The following is a 25,352-nucleotide window of genomic DNA, read 5'->3' as shown; positions in this document are numbered from 1 at the left end:
CAACAGGACTGGTGGAGAACCCCAGAGGAGGGGCCCTGTGAACTGGCTGTTGCCATGGCAATGACAGCCCTGGAATTTGACCACTGGGGCCCAGGAGTGGGGGTGGGGAGGTGGTATAGGCTACGCTGGGGCCAGGGAGGAAGGCCCAGGAAAGCCAAGAAGAGCAATGCAGGGCAGGGGTCCAGGGTCCCCTCCATGGCCTCAGTTTCCCCATCTGTAAAAGAGGGAGAGAGAGGCATGGGCCTTAAGATCTCTCTACCTCTAATCCAAATCAAGACATGGGTAAGGGCTAGGGGTATGGGACACAGCCAGGACAAGGCCAGTGCTCCCTTTGATGGATAGGGACCCCAGGGAACAGGGACTCAATCCAAGGTCACACAGCAAGTCCAGGGTAGTGGCAGGACTAGGTTCTGGGGGATGTGGTCTGTCCACTCTGGCTTCTCTATTTTTCTAAAGGAGAGGACAAGGGTGCCTGCCTCACGGTAGGGAGAAGAGGATCCCCAAGAATGGTAATAGCTGGGCCCACAGTGCTGAGACAGCAGGTAATGTGCCCACCCCTAGAAACCCCTGGCCTTCCTGGATCCAGAGGGCTGGCAGAGGGCCTGCCCCCACCCCCACCTGCTGTGCAGGCTGCAGTGGGTATTTTTAAATGGGTGCCTGCCCCTCTCCTCCTTCCTGCCTGCCCACTCCAGGAACACAGTGAATTCTGCTGCCAGCCTTCCATCTTCTTGGGCCAAGCCTGAGTGGGCACTAGCTCCACGGTCTTACTCTCTGCCTCCACCTCCAGGACAGCCAGGGCGATGTCCAGGGCCTCTTCCAGCTATGATACTCTAGGCCCAGAGAGGGGATGGGGCTTGCCCAAAGTCACACAGTACAGACAAGGAATTTGGGAATGTTATGCCACCTTCCAGTGCCCAGCAAGTTATCTGGTGCCACTCCAGGCCCTTCTGTTCATCCCTCTGCCCCTGCCCCTCCACAGCCACAGCCTTGATCCCCTCAGCTGACCTTCACACCCACCCTAGAAAGATTCTGACCGAGTCATTCCTCACCTTAAAACCAACCATCCAGAAAAAAAAGAGTTGCAGCCATAACTCATACTACACACCAGGATAAATTCCAAAGTGATCAAGGAATTAAATGTAAAACAAAACAAGAAAACTGAAAATACCAGAGAAAAAATATGAGAGAATTGCTTTATAATCTTGGAGTGGGAAAGGCCTTTCTAACTATGACTCCAAATCCAGAAGCAATAAAATAAAAGCTTGATAAAGTAGAACACATAAGAACAAAACCTTCTGCATAGTAAAAATATAAACAAAGTCAAAAGTCAAGTGACAAATCAGGAAAAAAATATTTGCAACTCATATGCCAGACAAAGAACTAACTTCCCTAGTATTTAAAAGGTTCCTAGAAACTGATAAAAACAAAAGGCCAACAACCCAACAGAAAAATAGACAAAGGATATGAAGCATTCACAGAAACGGGAATCCATATGTCTCTTGGAGATAGAAAAAGATGCTCAACCTTACTCATTATAAGATAAATACAAATTAAAATACACTGAGACCTATCAGATTGGGAAAATATCCAAAGGTCTGAGTTGGTGAGATTGTGGGGAAATGGGCCTCTAACCTACTGCTGATGGCAGACCCCCATGGACAGCAGCAAAATGAGAATCACATTTACCCTGTATCCTAGCACTCCTAAGAAATGACCTACAAACAAGCTTGTTCACTGCAGCACTGTTTGTAACAGCAAAAGACTAAAAAAACCTAAATACCTGTTAATATGTGGTTGCATACAGTTTGGTATTCTGCAAAATGGGACACCATGCAGTACAAAAAAGAATATGAGGCCAGATGCGGTGGCTCACGCCTGTAATCCCAGCACTTTGGGAGGCTGAGGCAGGCGGATCGCCTGAAGTCAGGAGTTTGAGGCCAGCAAGGCCAACATGGTGAACTCCCATCTCTACTAAAAATACAAAAATTAGCTGGGCGTGGTGGTGCACACCTGTAATCCAAGCTACTCGGGAGGCTGAGGCACAAGAACTGCTTGAACCTGGGAGGCAGAGGATGCAGTGAGCTGAGATCGCACCACTGCACTCCAGCCTGGGTGACAGAATGAGACTCCGTCTCAGAAAAAAAAAAAAAAAAAAACCCAAAATACAAAACAAACAAACAAACATATATATATATATATATATATATATATATATATATATATATATGAAAGCTCTCAAAGTACTGAAAAGGCAAGACCTGCAAATGACATTAAGTGTAACGAGCAACGGGCAGAGCGGTGTGCTACCATTTGTGTGCAGGAAGGGAACAGATGATGAATTTGCTGGTGTTTGCAGATAAAAGGATTCACAAAGACACTACTAGCTGGGTGGCCTGGGGTCAGGCAGGGTAGGAAATAGGCAGCCAGGTGGGAAGGAGACTTTTTATCCTTTTGGATTTTTCCTAACCATGTGAATATATCATCTATTCAAAATATTAAATATATAAATTTAATTTAAAAAATTCACCTTGCAATCGGGCCCCTGCTGCCCACTCCAGCCTCACGTCTCATCTCTGAACAGCCTTTGCACCCCTCTTCTTCCTTCTCCATCCTGCCTCTCTAGGCTCCCTCCACGACTCTCTCTCCTAGACCTTCTGGGCTCCCCTGGCCTCGGAGTATCTCTGCCCCAGCCCGGACCCTGCCCTGGTGACACAGGCCTGATGTTCCTGTCTGTCTGTGCCTCCTCATAGCTGGGGCACCGCCTGTGTTCCCAGCCTACATACAGAGGACGAGGTTCCCATTGAATGAAGACTGCACCAGAGAACAGGGGGCACTGCCTTGGAGCCCCAAGTTTGGAGCCTTTGTCTTTGCTTTCCCTCTTCTGTTTCCACATTGGTCTCCTCTGGGACAGTTCCAGTCTCACATGTGGTGTTCCTCCAGGAAGCCCTCCCTGCCCAAATCACATTCGGACTGGGGTAGAACTGTCCAATTCCTCCTTCAAGCCAAACGCTCAACCCCTGCCTTGGGTAGAGCGACCTCAGGGCTGGGCTTTGAGCTTCAAAGTGAGTCCCCAGCCTGGAGGAAGGTCCTGGGGTCAGAAGTCACTGGGTGACTGTGGCAACCCTGCCCCTCTCTGGGCCCCCATCTGTACGGCAAGGAACACAGACCAGCTGCTCCAGAGTCAGCGATGGGCAACTTTAAAGCAGGGTGGGGATTTCTGCTAGCAAAACTCCGGCAGAGCCCCCAGCCTGCAGAGTCCCATCCCTCCTGCATAGCCCCACTCTTTTCCTTTGGACAGCTGCCCGTGGGGAACTCCAAGCCTCCCTCAGGGAGCTCAGCTCATCCCCCTACCAAAGAGGATTATCTGGGCTACTCTCAGTGACCCCATCCTCTTCTCTCCATCCCTGGGGCTCTTCCTCAGCCAGCTAGGTCACTTCCCTCCCTCCCTTCCAACTTGTTTTACGGCTTCCCACTGATCCCCAGTGGTCTGTGGTCCAGCCCAGCCACCACAGACATAATCACATCAAATTCTCACCATAACCCTATAATAGGTGCCATCATCATCATCCCCATTTTACAGGTACATAAACTGAGCCACAGAGGGGCTAAATACTAACACGTGAGTACTCAGCTTTTACAATGAATAATTACCCAGGACTATCCACAAAACTAAGAGGAAGAGCAGGATTTGAAGCAAAGCCATCTGGCTTCAGTCTGTTCTAACCATTACACTAACCCAGCTGGATGTAAGATCAAGTACTGGTCCCCTGAGAATCTCAATGACCTGGCCCTTGCTGACTCACCAGCATCAAACTTCCCCACCTTTACCACGGTCTGGCTGCATCATGTTCTGGCCACAGTAGTTCCTCCAACCCATCGCATTCTTACACCCTGGGCCCTTTGCACATGCTGGTCTCTCTGCCAGGTGTGGCTTCCTATGTCTATGTTTGGCAACTTCCTACTCATTCTACATTTTTCACGGCCAAAGAAGTGGGAGCTTAGGCTGTATGGTGGGCCAGGCAGGCTGGTCTACTAAGCGGGGCAAGGCCTAGGTCCTGAAGGGCCTCAGACCTGCCAGCCTCAGAGCTCAGTCTTTCTCCTGCCAACACTTGTTCATACTCTTCCTTTTACACACTCCAAATTCTGGGGAATTCCTTCCTGATTCTAACCTAATTCACTCATCCTACAGGAGTCGGGACGATTCCTGGACCTCTAGAGAATGTGCTCCTGCCTGTCCACTGTCAGTGTGACTGAGCTGGGCTGAGACAGGGTGCACATTCTGGGAGCGTAGCTGGTTGCCAACTCCTACCTCCCTCAAAGGGCCTGTGTCCTTCCAGGTGGCAGCAGGGGGCAGGCAGGATTTTCCCACCACTCCAACAGTTTGTCCTCCTGATCAAGTGGGGCCCAGCCAGCTCCAGGCCCCGGGTGGGAGGTGCTGCCTGCTCATAGGGGCACCAAGGATGGGTGGTATGCTCCATCATCCTGGCTGTGTCTGGAGACCTGGCCCCCAACAGAGTTTACCCCTGCCCAGGGAGCCTGGCTGGTTGCCCTTCTGAGCCTGCAGAGACACTGAAGGGAGAGGCTTGTCTCACTCTAACGCCTCCCATCAGGGAGGGCTTCCCTCTGCCCACAACAGAGATTTCCTGACTGAGTCCTAAAAGCTCCATGGAAATACATGGCGTGACATGTGGTCCAGGGGGCAGACATGACCCTACTTTCACTTAAATCAGTGAGATCGGCCTGCTTTATACTTCTGTGTCAAGATTCCTCTAGAAGAAAAGGTTCCACTATTTTTATTTTTATTCATTTATTTATTTTTTAATTTTTTGAGACGGAGTTTCACTCTTGGTTGCCCAGGTTGGAGTGCAATGTGCGATCTCGGTGCACTGCAACCTCTACCTCCTGGGTTCAAGCGATTCTCCTGCCTCAGCCTCCCGAGTAGCTGGAATTACAGGCATATGCCACCAGGCCCAGCTAATTTTTGTATTTCTAGTAGAGATGTAGTTTTACCATGTTGACCAGGCTGGTCTTGAACTCCTGACCTCAGGTGATCCGCCCTCCTTGGCCTCCCAACCTCGGCCTCCCAAAGTGCTGGGATTACAGCCGTGAGCTTGGAAATTACCACTCTGGGATCAAGTCCAGGCTTTTAGGCCTGGCCTTTAGGAACCCCCGGGGCCCACCTGACCTCTCCAGAACCAGGGAGCTTTCATGGTACCCCAGACACACCAAGGCTTCTCCATCACAGGCCTCTACCTTTGCAGTTCTCTCTGCCTGAAGGGCCTTGGCTCATTTCTGCCTGTCAAGGTCTGGCTATAGTCCTTCAAGATTCCAGCCACTGCCCTAAGTTAGCCTTCCCTGCCCTCACCCTTCTTGGCCTCCTTTGACCCCCAGTTCTCAGATGGGGCTTCTTGGGTCAGGAACCCCTTCTCCTTCACCCTGCGGCCCCCATGCTAACCCTGCACATACAGGCACCAGTGGGCCACAGTGCAACTGAATTTTAAAGGTTCCCCTGGGTTCCCCCAACCCGCCACTCAGAGCTTATTTCAGAGTTAATTATCCAAGACTAGTTAGAAAAGTTAGAAGCAGCTGTGCAGTCAGGGCTCAGTCAATCCACCAATGACAGTGAACACCCCGGTTCTCAGTCAAATGGCTGGGCTGTCCCCATGGGAGCAAGGTCTGCTCCCAGGCAGGAAGTGGCCTAGGCCCTCTCCCCACTCACCAGGCTCTGGCATCCACTGCCCAGCCCCGCCCCTTGCTGGACACTCAGAGGGTGGTATAGGAGCAAATTGCTCTGTTCACATCTCTCCAGATGGATAATGCCTGTTTATGTTACTTGTTGACATCTGGCTGCCCCAATCTACTCCAACTTTGCTGTCATCAAAGCTTGCTCCAGGGAAGGTCTCAGGCTCGGTCCTCACTCCTGATATCTGCACAGATGTCTTTGTGGGTATGGAAATCTGCCGGGGATTGAAAAGTGAGAAAGTGAGAGAGTGAGAGTGAGAGAGAGAGAGAGAGAGAGAGAGAGTGTGTGTGTGTACAATGCCTATATGCTATACTCCTCAAGCTTTGCCTGTGTTGAGATAGGCGGGGGTTTGCTGTCAGCTTACCCCACAGTGTGGGAACTGTTGGTTTCAGTGTGCTCCCCTCCAGCCCGCAGGCTCCAGCAGGGCTCCTCTCTACATCTCCAGCCCAAGCACAGGGCCCAGCCCTGGAACGAAATTTCTTCCCCAGCACCCACAGCCCAGGCCTGGCCACACAGGTAGCGACCTGATGACTGAGGCCCAAGAGTTCAACTCATGGGACAGGACTCAGGGCTAGGGGCCCAGAGGGAGACAGGGCAGGAGGCTGGGGGTGGGGGAGGTTTGGGCTGGCTGCGGGTCTGGGCCTCTCTGGGCTCTTTGTCCAAATATGGAAGGTTTTTTTTGTCTCCATTTGAGTCATGCCGGCCATGGCCCAAGAGATCTGCTTTCCAGATACTGCAAACGGGACTGCACTGCACTGCCTGGCCTGCCTGTCTCCCCTTCCCCTGCCCGTGGCCCATCTCTCCACCTTCCCAAACTCCTGGGCTGAGTTCTCTCCGCCAGCAGAAAGCCCAGCACCCACCTCAGCTGCTTTCCAGCACCAAGAGAAGGGTCCCTGGGCCCATAAAGGGAGGAAACACTCATTCCTTCTGTGCCTGTCACCTCCTCCCACTCCCCAAGGGCCTCTCAAGGGCAACTGAGCCATTCAACTAATATTTACTGAGCAACTACTATGTGCTGGTTCCTGGGACTCAGACCATTGACTGCGAATCCAGTAGGATCACTATGTCCAAAGCAAAATCCACCCTTTCTTTCTGTGCCCACCTTGGTGATGGCACTGCCCCCAACTCGCAGTCCTGAAAGCCAGGGGCCTAAGCACGGGTTCTAGAGCCAGACCATCTGGGTCTGAACTCCAACCCAGTGAGACTATCCTGGTTTGAATACCACCTCTCTCTTTCTGGGCTCTGTGATCTGAGCTAAGCACCCTCACCTTCTCTGGGCCTGTGTCTGCTTCCCATCCCACCCCCAATCAGTGCCGACTTGGGACAGCACCCTTTGCCCATCTGCCAGCTTCCACCTGCCTGGTCCCCAGGACAGCAGCAACGCAGGGCTAGGCATAGGCATGGGTGGTAAGGGGAGCTGAGAGGAGCCTGGGCGCTCCCCCAGGGCAGGGCTCAGCTGTCCTCCTCCTGCCTCCCCTACATTATTTATTTAATAAATGTGTACCCAGGCTCCACCTCGTGCCAGGAACAGGAGGGCTTGGCATGGGTGGATCCACCTGACCAGAATCAAGCATTGGGTCACAGGGCAAACTGGGGGCTCCCACCCACATCTCCACACCCCAGAGCCTTAGAGGTCTGTTACCTCCAAAGCAGAGAGGAGCTGCAATCACTGTGTATCCTGGGACAGAGGCGGTTCCTGACACCTGGGCTGGGGTTCCTGACACCTGGGCTGGGAAGCTGAGGGGGACTCTGCCCTACATGGCCATTTTCCTAAGACCAGTCCCTGGCCAGGGGTCTCTGTCTGGCTCTCTAAAGGGAGGCAAGGTGACACAGATGGTCAGAGGAGATGAGAGACGGGAAGAGGAGCAAGACCCGGGGAGGAGAACAGGGAGAAGGACAGAGGACAGGAGGAGAGAAGAAAGCAGGGAGCCTCCATGAGAGGAAGGCCTGGTGCGAGTGGCTGGAACAAAGACGCAGATGCCCAGGGGACCAGCAGAGACCCTCCACTGCCCAGGCACCGTGTCCAGGTGATGAGATGGGGCAGGCCGGGCCCGCCCTTCTCCTATTCCTCCACCAGCCTTGGGGCCAGGCCCGGGACTATTTTTAGCTGGGGCTGAATTTAGCCATTCCCTCGGAAATTCCTCACCCGCCCCAGGCAACGCCCCCGCTGGCCTTGGGGAGAAGCCTGGAAGTGGCGGGTCCAGGCCAGAGGGGAGGAGGGGCCCAGGAGCGGCAGGAGCTGGGAGGGCGCTCAGGCATCTGATAGGGAAACAGGCTTTCCGCTCAGGCCCCCAGTGTGAGGCACTCCTCTCCCTAAAGCGCGGCTCTCCTCTTCTTCAGGAAGGCCTCCAGGGCTGCGGGGCCACAGAATAGCACTGGTCTCAGGATCTAGGGTACAAATATCACAAGGTTCTTTGTCTCTGACTACAGGACCCACCACGAGGGCTGCTGGCAAGGATGCCTGCCTGTGGACCTACCAGTCCCTCTCCCTCAGTTCCCAAAAGCCTGCATATTCTAGAGCTCTGCTGGACTCTGGAGGACTCCCACTTCACAGATGGGGAAACCAAGGCAGAGGGACTTGTCTTAGGTTAGAGCCAGCAAGGCAGCCCAAGCCTGCTCTTTCATTCCCTTCCATGCTCCCTCCATCAGGCCTCTCCCAGGAGGGCCAGACTGCAGGTGTGGCCTGGAGCTCTGGGGCTCTTCAGGGACCCCCCTGAGAGGCAGGGCACTTCCACTGGAGAAGAGGGTTTGAGGTCAGACAGGAGGCTTGCTGGGCACAGAGGCAGGGCTCACAGCCACCTCACTCTTTCAGAATGCAGAGGAAATTTCTGCCTAGACAAGAAGTGAGTCCCGCTCCCCCAATCCTGTTTCTGATATAACCCCTGAACCTAAATTCGAATTCCCAGATTCTGCCTCCAAATTGTCTTCCCAGTCAGTTCTCCCCTCGCCAGCTCCACATCCTCTGCTACCTAAGCTCAGGCTACTCATGTTCCCGCACCCTCATGTCAGATCATCACCTCACAACCAGAGGATACTGTGATGTGCAAAGCTGGCAGTGCTTCCAGCCCTTCCTCTCCCAGAAAGGGAGAGGGGAGCTGGCAGAGGGGAGCCCCTCTGCTCAGGCCGTTTAACTCGGCACTTGAGGCTTTCAACCTGGTTCCTGCCCACACAGAGCCTCTCCCCAGGTGCTCTGGTCAAACTGAGACCTCCCTGCCCCTCTTGGCCTCAGACACATACAGGGGCTTCCCTTTCCTGCCCTGGCTCAGACAAGTTCCCTAAAATGCCAGGTGAACCACGTCACTGCACTTCTCAAGAACTCTCAGTGACCTCTTACAGTGTGAGGCTGGAGCAATGGTGAGATGCATGGGGGGGATTTCTGGCTGTAGTCCACTACTGTGTGGCCTTGGGCAAGGCCCCTTGCTGGGCCTCAGTTTTCCCATCTGAATGATGCAGGGGTGAGGAAGGCTAGAAAACATGGCTGGTTTCTAAGGGTCTTTCCAGGTAGACAGTTCTGGCATTAAAGGCCCTGGCCCTTTTCTTCCTCCTCCTGCCCTTCTGCCCTGCCAAGAAGTTGGACATCTCATCACCAGGCCCCATCCCAGGGAGACACGGAAAGACGGGGGATACCAAGAAACCCAGAGTGAGACCTCAGTGATTCAGGCAGCTAAGAAAGATGGAGCTATCGGGACCTTTATTGGGGGAAGGCGTCCCTCCCCATCTATCCACCCCTTCCCTTCCACATCTGCTCCTTAACCTCCAGTGCCCTGTCCTGGGAAAGGACTGAATGTTTGTCCAGGAGGTTGGGGAGTGGGGTCCCAGCAGTCCCTGGAGGCCCGGCTGTGGGGCTGGCTGGCAGCCAGGAACTCTGCCTCCCCCCTTCCTGCTCCACAGCGCTGTGCGGGAGCAGGGCCTGCTCACCCCCTGGGAACCAATAAACAGGAAACAGACACCAACCTTGTGCTTGCTCCCTCGGCCGGCCCCTCCATCACACTGCCCCCACTGCCTTCCCACTGGCCCCCAACCTGCTGCACCTCTCCAGACCCCAGAGTCTCAGGATCACAGGATGTCAGAACCAAGAAGTCACAATCTCAAAATCACAAATAAAATCAAGAGGTCTGGACTCTTGGAAAAGAACCCAAAATCCTTCATCTTGAAATCACAGGATTCTAGACTCTGAGAATGACAATCTCAAAAGCATACACTAAGTGGCCACATTTCTGAGAGCTGTCTGGAGCCAGCGCCTAGGGCTGAGCACTCCACAAGCATTCTCTCTTTGGCCCTCATAATAACGCCTTAGTGCCCCCATTTTACAGAGCAGGAAACTAAGGCTCAGAGTTGGGATCCAATGACTTGTTAATATCACCCGGCAAGGGGTCAGAGTCAGTTGTGATTTTAACCCTTATCAGTCTGAACCCAAAGCCCACCAGGCACACAGACACTCAGACTCCCTGAGCCCCACCTCACAGGCCGCTTCCAGTGAGGGGCAGCTTTGATGCAGAGAGGGCTTTGCCTCTGCTCTCCTCCCCGTGTGGGCTGAGCTATCCTGGACATGTCCCAGGGTGGGGCTGGTGGTAACATAAGTAGAAGAAGAGCTGGTGAGTGGAGCAAGGACAGTGGGCATGTGGCTCAGCCTCCAGCCCCGGTTTCTCCCTCCTCCCCACCTCCAGAGAACCAGGCTCGGAGCCACTGACTATGTGGGTACTGTAGCCAGGCCCCAACCTGCCTTCCTGTCTAGAGCTTTGTCTTCTGCTTCACGGCTGGAAAGAGGTGCCCAGCAGCCAAGAATCTTAGAATCATAAAACCTTAGCATCTCAGTTCATGAAGGGAGGAGGTAACATTTCTTGAGCACTTACTGTGTGCCAAGCTCTCTTGGCATGCTTTCACTTAATCTCAGCAGTAGGCTGGGTGCGGTGGCTCACGTCCGTCATCCCAGCACTTTGGGAGGCCAAGGCGGGAAGATTACTTGAGCTCAGGAGTTCAAGACCAGCCTGGGCAACATAGTGAGACTTTGCCTCTACTAAAAGTAAAAAAAAATTAGCCAGGCATGATGGCGCACGCCTGTGGTCCCAGCTCATTGGGAAGTTGAGGTGGGAAGGATTGCTTGAGTCCAGGGAGTCAAGGCTGCAGTGAGCCATGATTGACCCACTGCACCCTAGCCTGGTTGACAGAGTGAGACCCTGCCTCAAAAAAAAAAAAAAATCATCATCATCTTTTTTTTTTTTTTTTTTTGAGACAGAGTCTCTGTCACTCAGGCTGGAGTGTGGAGTGCAGTAGTGCAATCTCGGCTCACTGCAACCTCCGCCTCCCAGGTTCAAGCAATTCTCTTTCCTCAGCCTCCTGAGTAGCTAGGACTATGCCCTGCTAATTTTTTTTTTTTTTTTTAGTGGAGACAGGGTTTCACCATATTGGCCAGGCTGAATCTTGAACTCCTGACCTTGTGATCCGCCCGCCTCGGCCTCTCAAAGTGCTGGGATTACAGGCATGAGCCACAGCGCCTGGCCGAAAAACAAAATAATCTTAACAATAATCCTCTGTGGAGTGAGGGGACACTGCCCCCATCGAGTAGGTAAGTGCTTGCCTGGGTCTGAAAGCCAGCGTGCGGGGAGACGGCATTCTGGACAGCACCCTTTACCCTCCACATGCCACCTCCCTAAAGCCTCCCTAGGCCTCTCAGGGATGAAGGGACCTGACGGTTCCTCTGGTCAGACACCACCAATGCCACCAATTCCCACATGGAGCTCCCAGAACATGGGGTGAGCGAGTTTCTTTCCTTCTGCCGCTGGGCTGTCAGTTCTGCCCTCAGATGGGGCAGCCTGGCAGAGACGTGACTCCCACCCCTTCCCTAGGTGCCCACCTTCCCTCCTTGCCCTGGATTTAAACTCTCCTATCAACTGCCCTTCTTGGGAGCGGCCTCATCCCACTTCTAGTCAGCAAAACTATGGCCTGCCACCTCTGGAAGCCAGGCCTGGCCCCAGGAACACATTGGCACTTCTGCCCCTGCCCCACCAGGCCTGGGCTCTGCCTGCCTCTGGACCTCACCCACCTCAGGAGGCTAGGATCCTTGGTGAAAGCTCCTGGCAAGGAGGGATGGTGTCCAAGTTTTCCCCATGTGTCCCCACTGCCCAACACGGAGCTCAATGATTGACTGCTAAATGAATGAATGACAAATGAACATGGAAAGAAATAGCAAGTTAAATGCAGTGGGCCTGAGTTCGAAGGTTCTGCCCCGGGACCAGCACCAGCTGGGGACTCTGAATATCAGGAACCAACAGCCTGGTCCTTTGCCTATCTGTGCAGTAGACAGAATAATGGCCCTGGCATTACATCCTCATGCTAATCCCCAGAACCTGTGAATATGTTACCTTACATAGTAACAGGGACTTTGCAGGTATAATTAAGGATTCTGAGATGGGAAGATTATCAAATTATCAGGTAGGCTTTAAGAACCCAATGAATCACAAGGGTTCTTAAAGAGGGAGGAAGGAGGCCGGGCGCGGTGGCTCACGCCTGTAATTCCAGCACTTTGGGAGGTCGAGGCAGGCGGATCACAAGGTCAAGAGATCGAGACCATCCTGGCCAACATGGTGAAACCCCGTCTCTACTAAAAATACAAAAATTAGCTGGATGTGGTAGCGCATGCCTGTAGTTCCAGCTACTTGGGAGGCTGAGGCAGGAGAATTGTTTGAACCCGGGAAGTGGAGGTTGCAGTGAGCTGAGATCGTGCCACTGTACTCCAGCCTGGCAACAAAGCAAGACTCTGTCTCAAAAAAAAAAAAAAAAAAAAAAAAAGAGGGAGGAAGGAGGTACGGGGTGAGCAAGAGATTTGAAGATGCTGGGGAAGATGGGGGAAGGGGCCACAGGCCAAGGAGTGCTGGCAGCCAGGAGAGGATGGTAAAGGCAGAGGCGTTGATCTCTCCAGGGCCGCCAGAGGTGGGCAGGCCTGTCAGCACCTGGATCTTAGCCCAGTGAAACCCTTCAGACTTTTGATCTCCAGACTGGAGAGTAGGAGATCTGTGTTGTTTTCAACCACTAGATGTGTGTAGTTTGCAACTGCAGCAACAGGACACTAATACACCACCCAGACCTCTGCAATCAGCACAGGTCTTCCCACCTCGGGTGTGCTCTGCCCTCCCCTCTCACCCTGTTCCTGCCTGGCGACTTCTTCAAGCTCCACTGGAAAGAAACCATAGGAAGTTTTGTTTGTTTGGTTCTTGCTTTTTGTTCTGAGACAAGGTCTCACTCTGTCGCCCAGGCTAAAGTGCTGTTGGGCAATCACAGCTCACTGCAGCCTCAACCTCCTGGGCTCAAGCCATCCTCCCACCTCAGCCTCTCGAGTAGCTGGGACCACAGGTCTGTGCCACCACACCTGTTTTTTATTTTTAGTAGAGGCAAGGTCTCCCTGTGTTGCTCAGGCTGGTCTCGAACCCCTGGGCTCAAGCAATCCTCTCACCTCAGCCTCCCAAAGTGCTGGGACTACAGGGCTGAGCCACCACGCCCGGCCCAGATAAAGGTTTACTGTCCCGTCAGCTGCAACATCACACTTCTGGACAGGCCCCACAGTGAGCACCACAGCCTGCCACAAGTGTGGAAAAAGACCCTATCTGGGGGTGGGGGGGGGATCCTAGAGCAGGAGCCGATGGTGGGGAAAGCAGGTAGGGGGTGGACCCAGGCCTGAGTCCCGGCACCACTCTGAACCTGCCTTCTCAGCAGCCTAGTGGGATGGTGGGTCCCTGCCTGCCAGCACTTCATTCTGCAACCAAGATCCTCCTTAGAACTGGGTCCTTTCCCAACAGCCCTGGGAGGAGGTTTATCCTGGTGCCCAAGAGCATGGACAGCTCTGTGGCTCTGAAGGGGGATGGAACTTATTGAAGGCCTCACAGCAGGAAGGTGGTGAGGCAAAGCTGATCTCCTGACTTCTAGTACAGACCCCAGGCTGTCCCTAGTGAACCCTAGAGCTACTGGAGGGTTGGGTCCTGGAAGTCCCTCCAGGGGCTCAGGCACTGTGGTTGGGGGCCCAAACCCCTGCATCTCATGGGCTGAGGTTCACTCACTGCACAGAGCCCAGCAGCCTGACAGTTTTCCTCTGTGTCTGTCTCTCCCAACCCCCAGAATGCCCCAGAGACCCTGGGAGCTGAGAATTAGAGGGAGGACATCATGGGGGGAATCAACTCCCATGGGGAGACATCAGCTCCAATAGGCTCCTGCTTCCCAGGGGACCCAGGGCCCCCATTTCAGGGCTTGCCAGCAAGGCGCCAGGCTGCCTGGGCACATTTCCCAGTAAGTACGCCAGGGCTTCAAGCCTTTCTGGGAAACGTTGGCTCCCCCTTCCCCCACCCTGCTACCGCCATCCCTGCCAACTCTGCTTAGTGGGAACTCTGTGGGACCAATGTACGGTCTGGGAGTCAGGACACTGGGAGCCAAATCCCATACTCAAGCTTTAGGGCCTTGGGCAGACCCTGCCCACTCTGAGCCTGCTTCTTTATTGGACTATTGGAGCCATGGCAATGCCCACCTAGCTGGAGGATCAGATGGGAGGGATGGGGCTACCTTGGGGGGTGGGGGGAGGCATGAGCTCCCTGTCCCAGGAGACATGCACGCTGGAGCTAAATGGGTGTCATGGTGGCTACAGAGGAGACACCAGTGGGATATGGCTCTGTCACCTGCCTCACTGGGACCCTGTGGCGACTCCACTCTCCTAGCCTTTCAGCCAAGCCAATGTGGGTCTGCAGGGGGTGGCCAGTGTAGCGCAAAGCTCAGTCCACCCTGGGGACTTTTCAAACTCCACCTCCCCACTCTAAGTGACCCCTCACACACTGCCCAGCCATGTGAGAAGTTGTAGCTCTGTGTTCACCTTGAACATTGGGGTCCAGGCCCTTGAGGAGCCCCTGGGGCTGCAGCAGAAACCCACCACCCCACCATCTCTGCCTGCGCCCAAGCCACCATCATCTCTTGTCCAGATTATTCCAGCAGCCTTCTCACTGGCCTCACAGCCTCCACCTGGCCCCTTGCAATCTATCCCCATGGAGCAGCCAGAGCAGACCTGTGAATGCTTAAGTCAGACCAGGCCACTATTCCACTCAGAACCTTCCAACAGCACCTGCCCCATCTCACTTTGAGTATGTGCTGAAGTCCTCCTATTGGCCTACACGATCTTCCTCACCCTAACCCACCTCTGATCTTCTACTTCTCTGCTCCATCCATACAGTCCTCTTGACTGTTTCTCAACCACCTCAGTGCCTTTGCGCCTGCTGTTCCTCTCTGCCCAGAATGCTGTTTCCCTCAGCCACCTGACCGGCTCCCTCACTTCCTCCAGGCTTCTGCTCAAATGTCACCTCCTCAGACAGGCATTCCTGATCTCTTGATCTAAAGTACCCCCACCCTGTCATTCTCTACTCCCTTATCCTGCTTTATTTTTTTCTCAGACCCTACCACTCCCTGACACAGAATATCTCCATTTACAGACAGGCCTCCTCCCTAGTCTGGAAGCTCCACAAGGACAGGCTTTTGTTTTGTTTGCTGCTGTATTCCCAGGCCTAGAAGGCCTGACATGTCTTATTGCTCAGACAGTATTTGTTTAATGGATGAATGCATTACCCTATCAAAGGCCACCTGAGTCTCTGAAACAAACTTTTACTGCACACAACCTGCCATATTCCTTTCCATCTCCTAGCCTCTGCTCATGCTGTGCCCTCTTCATAGAGCCTCTCCCTCTTGCTCAGTGTTCAAGCTCAAGCTCAGGCAGAGCCTCTTCTAGGAAGTCCCTCGGCCAGTTTCCAGGCTAGTCCCTCAACATCCTAAGCCCCTTCGAGTTGGCTTCTAGATCCTACACTCTGTGTGTCTCGGCTCCCAGGAAGCCTGGGGGTGCCTCCACCCTGCTTTGGGGCAGCAATGTGTAGCCTGAAAGATCACAGATGGGAGGGAGGGAGGGAAGCAGGAGGGGTAAGTCCCTACACGGGGAGAGGGGGCTGGGGACAGGATTAGCAGCAGCCTCTCCGCCTCCCAAACCCAGCTGGTCCCAGAAACGTGGGGCTGGAAAATGTCAGACTCAACTCTAGTCCATCCCCCAACCCTTCCTCGCTGGGGAGGACTCATTCCTGGACAGTGTTCCCCGCAAGAGCCCGGGCCCTTAGGAAGGAGTTGGGAGGAGATGTGAGGAATAAACAGAGGAAAGGGGCTGCCCTTCTGCCTGTCCTCCCTCATCTCACCCCCTCCTGCTGGGTGACAAGACATTTAATTATAGATATTTGGTACCGCTCAGAATTCCAAGTGTCCTAATCACCTCCTCCTTTCCCCCCCAGAACCAGTTTCCATGGAAAAATCACACAAAGAGCCAAGGAGGGGAAGGAGAGAACCTCCACCCCCGCAGGTTCCCCGCCAAAAGGGGAGAAAGAAGGGTGACTAGAAGAGCTGTTGCCAGACCTTCATCAGCAAGGCAGGGAGCTGGCTGGGTAGGGAGGGGGTCTGAGTGGAGAGGAACAAGGCCAGGGTCCTCTTCCCATCCCAACCCCAGGCCCTGGTGAATTAAATAACCACTATGAAAGTGTTCAGGCTGTTGGGGATGTGGAGGTGACACTCCCAACTGTCTGCTGACTTGTCCCCGCTACTCAGATGGCAGGCCAATCTCCTTGGGACCCCTCACCTCTAAGACACTGATATGCTAGGATTCAGGGTGAATCCAACAGTCTTCGACTCTAAGTCTGCACTGTAAGATATCCACAGCTTTCACAGTTGAAGAATGAAACAGATAGTGTCTGGCATATAGTAAGCACTTGATAAATGTTCATCATCGTTACTGCTATTTCAGTATGTTAAAATTTCGTGAGTTCATCTGCCTATGATGCTGAGAGACAAGTCACTCCCTGCTGTGGGCTACAGTTGTGGCATGTGTCAAACGGGTATCAGGGACCTGAGGGCAGAAGGTGGGACTGCAAGACTGCACTTTGAGGCTGGGGCGGGGGAAGCTCTCCCTCACAGGAAGAGTTGTTGACCAACCAGGCTACGGTGGGCCTCAGTGGAGGTAACAAGAGTGTGGGAGGGGCGGGGCAGGGAGGCCAGACAGCTCTGCCTCCTCACCTCCCAGCACATAGACAGGCATTCCTGGAATAAATGACCCATGAGCTACCCTTACTCCCTGTTCTCCTGGGTTCATGCAGCTATTGCAGACAGCTGCCTTTCTCTCCCCTCCGGCCACACCGCTGGCTCCTCCCATTTCACTTGACACCCCCTGCAGGCTGACTCCCTCCTTCTGAGCCTCACAGACCAGGCAGTCTAACCTCCCACTGTACAGATGGGAAAACTGAGAGACAAAGATGACTCTGTCCAGGTCTGAGTGAGTCAAAGGCTGAGCCAGGCCTGGCCCCAGGCCTCCCACTTCCCGGCAATGGGGGCAACACCACACAGAGCATGAATATGGACCTGAGGGTGAAGGACTCCCCACAGCCTGGGGGGCGGGGGGCATCCCCTTAGTCCCCAGGGACTGCCAGAAGCAAAGAATGACAGCTCCTCTCGTCTCTACTTATTCTGGAGTCCATACCACGCCATCTCCACCCACGGCCCAGGGAGCATGACTGGAGCCTCAGGCTTGAAACCAGGGAACATTGTCTCCTCAACAGAGGCCACCAGGAGGGGGTGGACAGCTGCTCCCCATCTTCTGGGAGCCAGAAGGAAGGGGACAGCAGGAGGGGTTCAAGCTAGCAGATGGGAGAACTTCCAGGCTTTATGAGGGGGTGGGAAATTGGAGGATGATGGATGTTCTCGGAGGCTACTGCAGTCCACCAGGTTATACTGAGGCCCCCGAGGACCCAGCCCTGTGTTCACAAGCCAAGCCTGGTGGCTGAGAAGCAGCTGGGCAGTACAGCCTCCATTTTTCTTCTTTCCTGCTACCAGAGAGGAAATGATCACACCACCCATTCACCACAAGAGACAGCCTGCCAGGCAGAGGCCATTAACCCCGTTTTACGGAAGGGGAAAGTGAGGCACAGAGCAGGGATATGATGGATCCTAGGCCACACAGGGATCAGAAGAGCAAGGCTCACACCCTGCTCTTCTAATGACAGACTCACCAGTTCCCTCCCCCTAAGGGGACATCAAGCTGGGCCTGGAAAAGTGAGAGGCCTGGAGTGGGCAAAAGCTTGGAGATCAGAGAAGGCCTCTGTTCGTGGCAGGGAGAAGCCCATGTTACGGCAGATCTGTCCCGCCTCAGAGCTCCAGAAAGGGGTGGGGGGTAGAGGAGAATGTGAAGGGAGGTGGGGCAGGAGAAGTTCTGTAAACTCCCACCTCCTCTCTGGGTCTCAAAGCCTTCTCTTAGAAGCACCCCCAACCCACCTTCAGTCTCCCTGAGTCCCTTGGTTTACTCCTGTCCTCTCCCCCATTTGAGCCTTCAAGGCTCCCAGAAAAGATATATGGGAAAGGAGGCTGGGGAGGAGACCTCTGACAAGAGCAGGCCCTGCTGTCTTCCTCCCCTCCCCCACCTTCAGAACTGGCACTGGAGTTCAGGGGCACCAGAGCTGCCCTCGCTGGGACTCAGAAGGAAGGACAGGTTCAAAATGCCCCGCTCCCCACTCCCTGCCTGCTCTCTCTGCAGCCTCCATGAGAAACCCCAGAGCCAGGACCAGGGGGAACTGGAGACAAGGAGAGAGAAACAAAGAGAAAAGGAGTTCAGAGGGGCCATGAGAGTGCTGGGAAAGGGAGTGACTGAATCAGTCCAGGGTTTATAATTTCCAGGCTTCTCACACAGTCAGGGAGCGCAGTGGGAGCGCAGGCCACAGTTGAAGTAACCACTGGCCATCGCTGAGCTCAGCTCAGAATCCACAGCCTGGAATCTAGCTCCCAACCCAGATGCCAGGGCATATGCCATCTGGATCCCATCTGAATCCACAGCCTAAACTCCAGGGATAGCTGAAGCCAGAAGGTAGAAGGAGGGGTCTCAGGGAGAGTGAGCCCCCAGGGCTGGGGGTCTGGCAGAAAGGGGGTGCATCTCAGAGTCACCAAGAAGGGGGTAGAGTGGGGAAAAGATGCAAGCAGACAGGATGGGGGAATAAGAACCGACCCCCCGGACCCATAGAGGCAGCCCTGAATATGGGGCCCAGAACCACTCCTGACCTCTCTAAAGGGCCCTGGCTGCCCAGCCTCTGCAGCCCCCTCCCTGCCTCTATCCTCCCCTAGAAGCCCCCATCTAGAAGCTTTTTTCATCTGAGGAGGCTCTGGCAGAACTCAGGCCCCAAGAGTCCCCAGCTCAAAACCGCAGGCTCCCCCAAATCTGCACAGTACCAGCTGGATGGAAACATAGGCACTAGTTTGTCCACCTATCTCCCCTGATTGGGGAGGTTAAGTCACAGAGAAAGGCCAATGTCACACAGCAAGAACAGAACTGCAGTTAGAACCCTGAGCCCCCTCTGCTCCTCCATAAAGTAAAGCTTTGTACCTCCCCAATTCTCCCAGGCCCAGGAACACATCTATATTCTGACCTGTCATAGGAAAGCCACACGAAGAAGGGCAAACCCATGTCAACTGTGGCCCCTGAGCCAAACATCCTATCAAGGGTCTGGCCAACAGAGTAGCAAGCCTCAGAGAAAGGACTGAGCCTGCGCTGGGTGCCATCACACTCATCCCTCCAACAAAGAACCACACAGGGATTTCCAAAACCAGTCCCTGAGAAACATCCAAAGGACAAGATAAGAATCCTTTGTAATTACCACCCAGAACACCTGGAGCAGACAAGAACCTTTGCCATTAGCAGAAAACTGAAGCTTCTACAGGGCCTGAGTAGACAGGAGCCCTGTGTCATTAACAACTCTTAAAACTGCACAGGCACTTCCAGGACCAGAAAAGCACCCTTGGCACCTGGGCACCTGACCAGTGAATACAATGCAAAAGGCTCCAACCGAAGTTGGTGCTCATGGCCCTTCTTTGGCCCCAATCTGAAGGCCCCTACAAAGGACTCACCACCTGTGGCTTGCTGCAGCACTTGCTGGCAGGGGTAGGCTCATCTGCAGGCCGAGCTGCCTCAGGGGGCTTGGCCTCAGCAGAGGGCGGTGCAGCCAGAGGCAAGCAGGGCATGTCCACTGGCACTGGGGCAGAGACCTCACCGGAGTGCAGGTTCAGCATGTACTGCTTGGTGACGTCCTCGAGCGATGGTGCCTGCAACGTGGGATGGGCTCGGGTAGGGAAGCCTATGGGTTCTGGCACAGCCACAGGGGGACCAACAGAAGTTGGTGGCCCAGGCACCACAATAGGCATAAAGGTGGTGGGCACACTGGCATGGCGAACGTGTCTGGAGGAGGTCCAGGCCCGAGACAGGCTGCCAGTCTGGTCCTGACTGCCCTCGTCTCTCCGAAGCTCCTGGTGACTACTCCGAGCTGGGCGCTTCTTGGAGCCTCGGCGGATTAGCCTCGGGGACAGAATGTCAGCCAGCTTGGGGTCAAGGTGAAAGTTTCGGTGGGCAGTGGCAGGGGGAGGCAGAGCCTCAGGTAGGGCCCTTTCAGACTGTGCCCGGCTCCTGGTACCAGGTTCTTCTGGCTCTGCCCGCTGCTCTACAAGGATGGGCTCGCTGCTGGATGGAGGCAGCACGGGCTCAACTTCTCGGATGGGCTCCCCTCCAGGGCCCTCGAATCCAGGCCCAGCCAGCTCCCCACGGCGGCTGGGGTCACTCAGGGATTTCTTCTTGGGGGCTTTGCCAGCAATCCTGTCGTCCACCACACGCCCCAGGGTGCCAGGCCCCTGAACTATGCTCTGAATAACCTCCTGATATCCCTTGCTCTCTTCACTGCCCACAGACCAGTCACTGTGACCACTGGTCAAGCCCTCATCCATGGCTGAGGTGGCAGGGAGCCCTGTCTTGGGGCTCAGTGAGCCCAGGAGGTTGCTGTCCACAGAGAACCCAGTGGGCTCTTCAGAGGTGGCAGCCCGGTGGCGCTGAGGAATTGGGTCACTCAGGGACCTGTAGGCCTCCCCTGCCTCTCCATTGCTCAATTCGCTCCCACCAGAACCTGAAGGTGGGACTTTGCGTCGTCGGCGGAGGGCACCTGGTGTGGGAGGGGTCTCAGGGGACACCAGGGCCCACCCGCCCAGACTGTCCTCAGTCCCAGGGCCATGGTGGTTCGTCTGGGCCGAGGATGAGGAAAGAGGTCGCCACATCCCTGTGGTACCCAGGCCGCAAAATGCTGCAACAGGAGGCTCAGGGTCTGCCCCAATGCCTTCATCTGTCAGACTGGACTCAGGGCCTGAGAGCTCCTCCTGGGACCGCTGCCCTCGGGTCACATCCCCTGCCCAGTCAGGGCTTCCAGGGGGGGCATCGCTTCCATCATCTTGCTGGGCACCCATGCGCTGGATCTTCTCAAAAACCTGGCGGGCCTCCTGCACATATTGGTCCTGGACGATGAGGGGCAGCGGATCCTCCTCGGCACCAGGGCCTGTCAGCAGGAGCTCGGAGGAGCTGGACTTCAGAGCACTGGTGCGGGGCAGGCGGCGGGCCATGGGCTTCTCAGAGCAGGTGAATGACTTTGCTCTCCGCAGAGTGGCTGTCAAATCCTTGAGTGTGGGGCGCGTGCCAGGTGATGCTGGGGCTGGGATGGGTATGGGTTCAAGTTGCCCCACAGGGCCACCTGCGGATGGTGAGTCTCTGCCATCTAGGGGGTTGCTTCCACGGTCCCCGGGGCTCCCACCAGGTTTTCGGACCCTCAGCTCTGAAAGGTCTGAGTGCAAGAAACTGAGAAGCGTCAGGGTCTCTGAGGCGATATCTGGATTCGACAGGGACTTCCGCTGTCGACTCTTTTCAGGCTCAAATCCTCCATCCCTCAATGCCCTAGAGGTGCCTCCAGGTCCTTTGGCACGGGTTCGAGCCTGGGACCGCAGGAGCCCTTCCCCAGCTCCAAAGCTAGGGGAGCGGTACACGCCCCAGCCCCCAGAACCCCTACTAGACCATAGGTCGTCGTCCTTGAGGGTCTCCGTGCTGGAATAACGGCTGCTACCGCGGGAGCCTGCGGGGCTGGCCAGGTACGAGGGAAAGCTCACCTTGGCCACACGGAAAGCTCCTCCCACAGAGTCAGACATAGGCCGAAGTCCCTCCTGGGGACCTGGGACGCAGGGCGGAGAGCCACTACCCCACTCCCGGAGTCCTTCTTCTCTAGGGGCTCTTGGAGATGTTGGGGGCTCAGGGCTCCCAGAAACCCCTGCTGAGTCCATGCTGCTTAGATTTAACCCATCACTGTCAGGCCTGCAGTCCTGATCCAATAGGGAGCTTCCAGGCCTGAGTCCGGGCCTCCCTCCCCAGCGGTGGCCGCCCTCACCGTCTCGGTCGTCGTCACTGCCCGAGGAGTGGCCGCCGTGGTAGGCCGGACTCTGGGCTCCAGGCAGCTGCGGCGGGCCCTCCTCTTCCTCCTCGCTGGAGCTGGCAGCGCGACTGCGGCTGACAGGATAGGAGGAGGCGATGGAGGAGGAGGAGGAGCAGGAGGCCCGGGCCCCGGCCTGCGGTTGGGAGAAGATATGCCAAGAATGTAAACCATCCGCTGGACGCTGCGCCCGCTCCTGTTGCTGCTGCGGCCGGCGCAGCCTCCCTTCGGTCCCCGGCCCGGTCAGGGGCCGCGCCGAACGCAGACCCGCCAGGGGGAAGCATGTCCGAGGGGGTGGCGTCGGTGGCTGCCGCGACTCCCGAGCCGGAGGCTCCCACGCGGCACCGTCGGGGCTGGGCGTTCCTGGGGATTCAGAGTCGGCGCTGGGCCTCCTGGAGCCAGGACCGCCGAAGAGCTTGCGCATCTCGGTGACGCTGGGCCAGGCTCCTCGCGCTGGGCCCTCGGCCGCTTCTTCCGCGGCCGCGGGGAAGACGCCTCCGTCTCGGGCCCCAACGGAGCCGTCGTCCAGACGCGGCGCGTCGAAGCGCCGGGAGAGCTGGCGCACCGACGGCGAGAGGCTGCGGAGCGGGCGCGGCTGCGTGGGGGCGGCCAGGGGCCCAGACGCCAGCTTGGACACGCGCCGAGAGGGCTGGCCCCGGGCAGCCGTGGTCGGCCGGCACGAGGCGCGGCGCCTCAAGCCGGGGGTGTCCGTGTCCTCCTCCCTCGGCCCGGGGCCGCCGCTCCAGCGCTCCAGCAGCTTGAATGAGACGCTGCGGTAAAGCTGGGGCCGGGATGCCCCGTCCGCCATAGTGGCGTAACTCACTCCGGGGGGGCTGGCCTCGGGGAGCCGCGGCCAACCCCCCCTGCGCCCCCACCCCCTAGGAGCGCAGCGGCCCACGCCGAAAGCAGCGCACGGGAGTGTGGGAGGAGGACGCAGAGACCGGAGCAGAGGTTTCTCTGCCGCGGCTCAAGTTTCTGTGGCCACCGGCCTCAACGTCTCCATCCCGGGCGGCCCCTCCCGCCTCAGCGCCGACCCCCAGGCCCAGCCCCCGCCGCGGCTGGAGCGACCAGGGGCACCGCGGCACCGCCTGGGCGGGATCCCAGCGCTTGGTTCCTCGACTCTGCGTCCGCCTGCCCAACGGCTTGCCTGCCTCCCCTCGCTCTCCCGCTCCGGCTCCCGCTCCCTCCCCCTTGGCTGCTCGCTCCTGGCACCCTTTTGTTGCAAATAAACTTTGCGGCAGAGGCAAGGGGGCGGGGGGCGGGGCCTCGAGCCCAAAAGAGGGGGTGGGCTCCGGGCGTGCGCGAGCCTGGGAACCGGGTGGTGGGAGGGAATCAGGGAGGAGCCGAAGAAGAAAAAGCCTGCTGGAGGACTTGCAGACTGAGGCGACCCTCTGGCCCTCCAGAGACGTCCCTCGGGAGCCCAGCAGGCCGAGCTGCCCCCAGGGAGTCGCTGAGACACACGCAACCGCTGAGCGTGCTCAGCTCCGCAGACTCGCAGCCAGGGCGCCGCGTCCACCGCGGGCCACCAGCCTCCGCGCGGAAACACCTCCTGCCCAGGGGCTCCAACATGGCAACCTCGGACTCACAAACTCTCGTACACACTGACACTCAGGTGCACGCAGACGCACACTCTCTGGGCCGGGAAAGGGGTGGGACTCGGCGCCAGGGAGAGCCCGGGGAGCCGCGGGCTAACTAAAGGGTCCGTCGCTCCCTGCCGCGCCCTACTCCCCGCCCAGGCCACGCCCCCTCCCCTTCCCTCCTCCTCCCCGCCCGCCCTCTGCGCGAATTCAGCTGTAGCCACGCCCTTGTCCCCCCCATCTCGCTCCCAAGCGCCCCGCCCATCCCACCTCCCAGCCGCCTGTCCGGCTCCGACCGGCCCCCAACCCGCCCAGAGTTGCTCCAGAAGTCCCACCCTTCACGACCGCGCCCCCACCCCTACTTTTCCAGCTGCCACGCCTTCCACCTGCCCCTGCAGTCTGGCGGCTCTTCTCCTGGACTCTCCGCCTGGATCCCCGAGCCTCTTTCCTTCTTGCTCTGGAGTACGCGGCTCTTGCGCCCCCTCGCGGCGTGATTTTCCCAACGCACGGAGTCCTGGACGGATAAAGCAGCACCCATCCCCAAAAAACGGAGAGTTGTGAAAACTTCCTTTCAGTCGTTACCTAATCCCCTTAGTCTTTTTCAGACCTTCGCAAAGCGCACTGCCCCTTCTTAGGCCTTATACACAAAAGGAGCTTCGACCGGAACGCCCTCGACTTCCCACTGCCAAACCTATACTCCTACCCGCAGCTGCTTCACCTTCTTGGCAGGGAAAGTGTAGGTTGTTTCTCTGGCTTCACGCTGATCCCTCGCTTGAGCTCCCCTCCCGCCCCTGCCTCCGTCTGAGTCTTACATTGTTCTCGGTATTGGGACATCATCCCCTTCCGCATTCCCACCTGCCTCTAGATCCCATTCATCCTCCCGGCCCAACTAACGAATGAACGAACGAATGAAAATGTATGGAGTACCTATAATGTATGGGCAATATTATTTAACTTATTTTTTTAAATCCACAAACCACCCTTGGGGACAAATATTATTACCCCTTCTCTGTGGACCGTGAAGGAGAAGTAACTTTGACCACTATGCAAGTCAGGAAATAGCAGCTCCTGCTAAAATTCAGATTTCAGGGGCTTCAAACACCATGCTCCTCCAGCCAGCTCTGAGATGCACCCCCAAATCCTGATGAAGAAGGAGGTTCTCGTTCCTTTGAGCCCCCAGTCTCCTCCTCCTCCTCCTTGGGCCTGAGCTCACTCTCCTCAGGAACAGAGGATAACCTGGTCTGACCCATGCCCCTCCAGCGCTGCCCAGCCTTCTTCAGGCCTGGTCAAACTGCCCTGGCCCCTCCAACCCCCAGTAGCAAGGCCTCGGGGACACATAGTTAGGTCAGCAGTCTGTGCATTACCCAGCCAACCCCACTGCCACCAGTTCCAGCCAAGGAGATGTAGCTGGGCCAGACTAGGCTAGGAGACGGGGTTCAGAGGAGAGGGGCAGGCAGGAGGATAGGAAAGGATGGTAGACACCCAGGGATTGCCTGACTACCGAATGAGAGAGGGAGGACTCAGCCGGGACTCCAGAACCTGCTTGCTACTCATATACCCCACAGGATGAGGAGGTCACTCTACACTCTCTGGGCAGCCTCTTGGGTTGTGGAATATCTCTGTAGCAAGAAAGCGCTTCCTCTCTGTGTTGAGACCAGCATCCAGGGAGTCCCTCACCTCAACCTCATCTCAGCTCTGCCTCGA

General features: G+C 56.3%; 1 protein-coding gene across 2 annotated transcripts in view; it reads right to left on the bottom strand.

Moving 5' to 3' along the window:
* The window catches only part of ARHGEF17 (Rho guanine nucleotide exchange factor 17), a 62,004-nt gene extending 38,714 nt beyond the window's left edge, over positions 1 to 23,290 (bottom strand). Inside the window, exon 1 of one of the 2 annotated variants that reach the window (XR_010147613.1) lies at positions 19,688 to 23,290. Coding sequence is in view for 1 of the 2 variants with exons in the window: in XM_009423734.5 (XP_009422009.4) it covers positions 19,688 to 22,879 (3,192 nt within the window). In the remaining variant the exon portion in view is untranslated. The remainder of the gene's footprint in view (positions 1 to 19,687) is intronic. The other variant, XM_009423734.5, reaches the window with a different exon arrangement.
* Between the last annotated feature and the right edge of the window lie 2,062 nt (positions 23,291 to 25,352).

The sequence above is a fragment of the Pan troglodytes genome, chromosome 9 (assembly GCF_028858775.2).
Source record: "Pan troglodytes isolate AG18354 chromosome 9, NHGRI_mPanTro3-v2.0_pri, whole genome shotgun sequence".
NCBI classification, from domain to species: Eukaryota; Metazoa; Chordata; class Mammalia; order Primates; family Hominidae; genus Pan; species Pan troglodytes.
The sequence above is the reverse complement of the archived record's forward strand: the minus strand, read 5'-3'. Positions and strand labels throughout refer to the sequence as shown.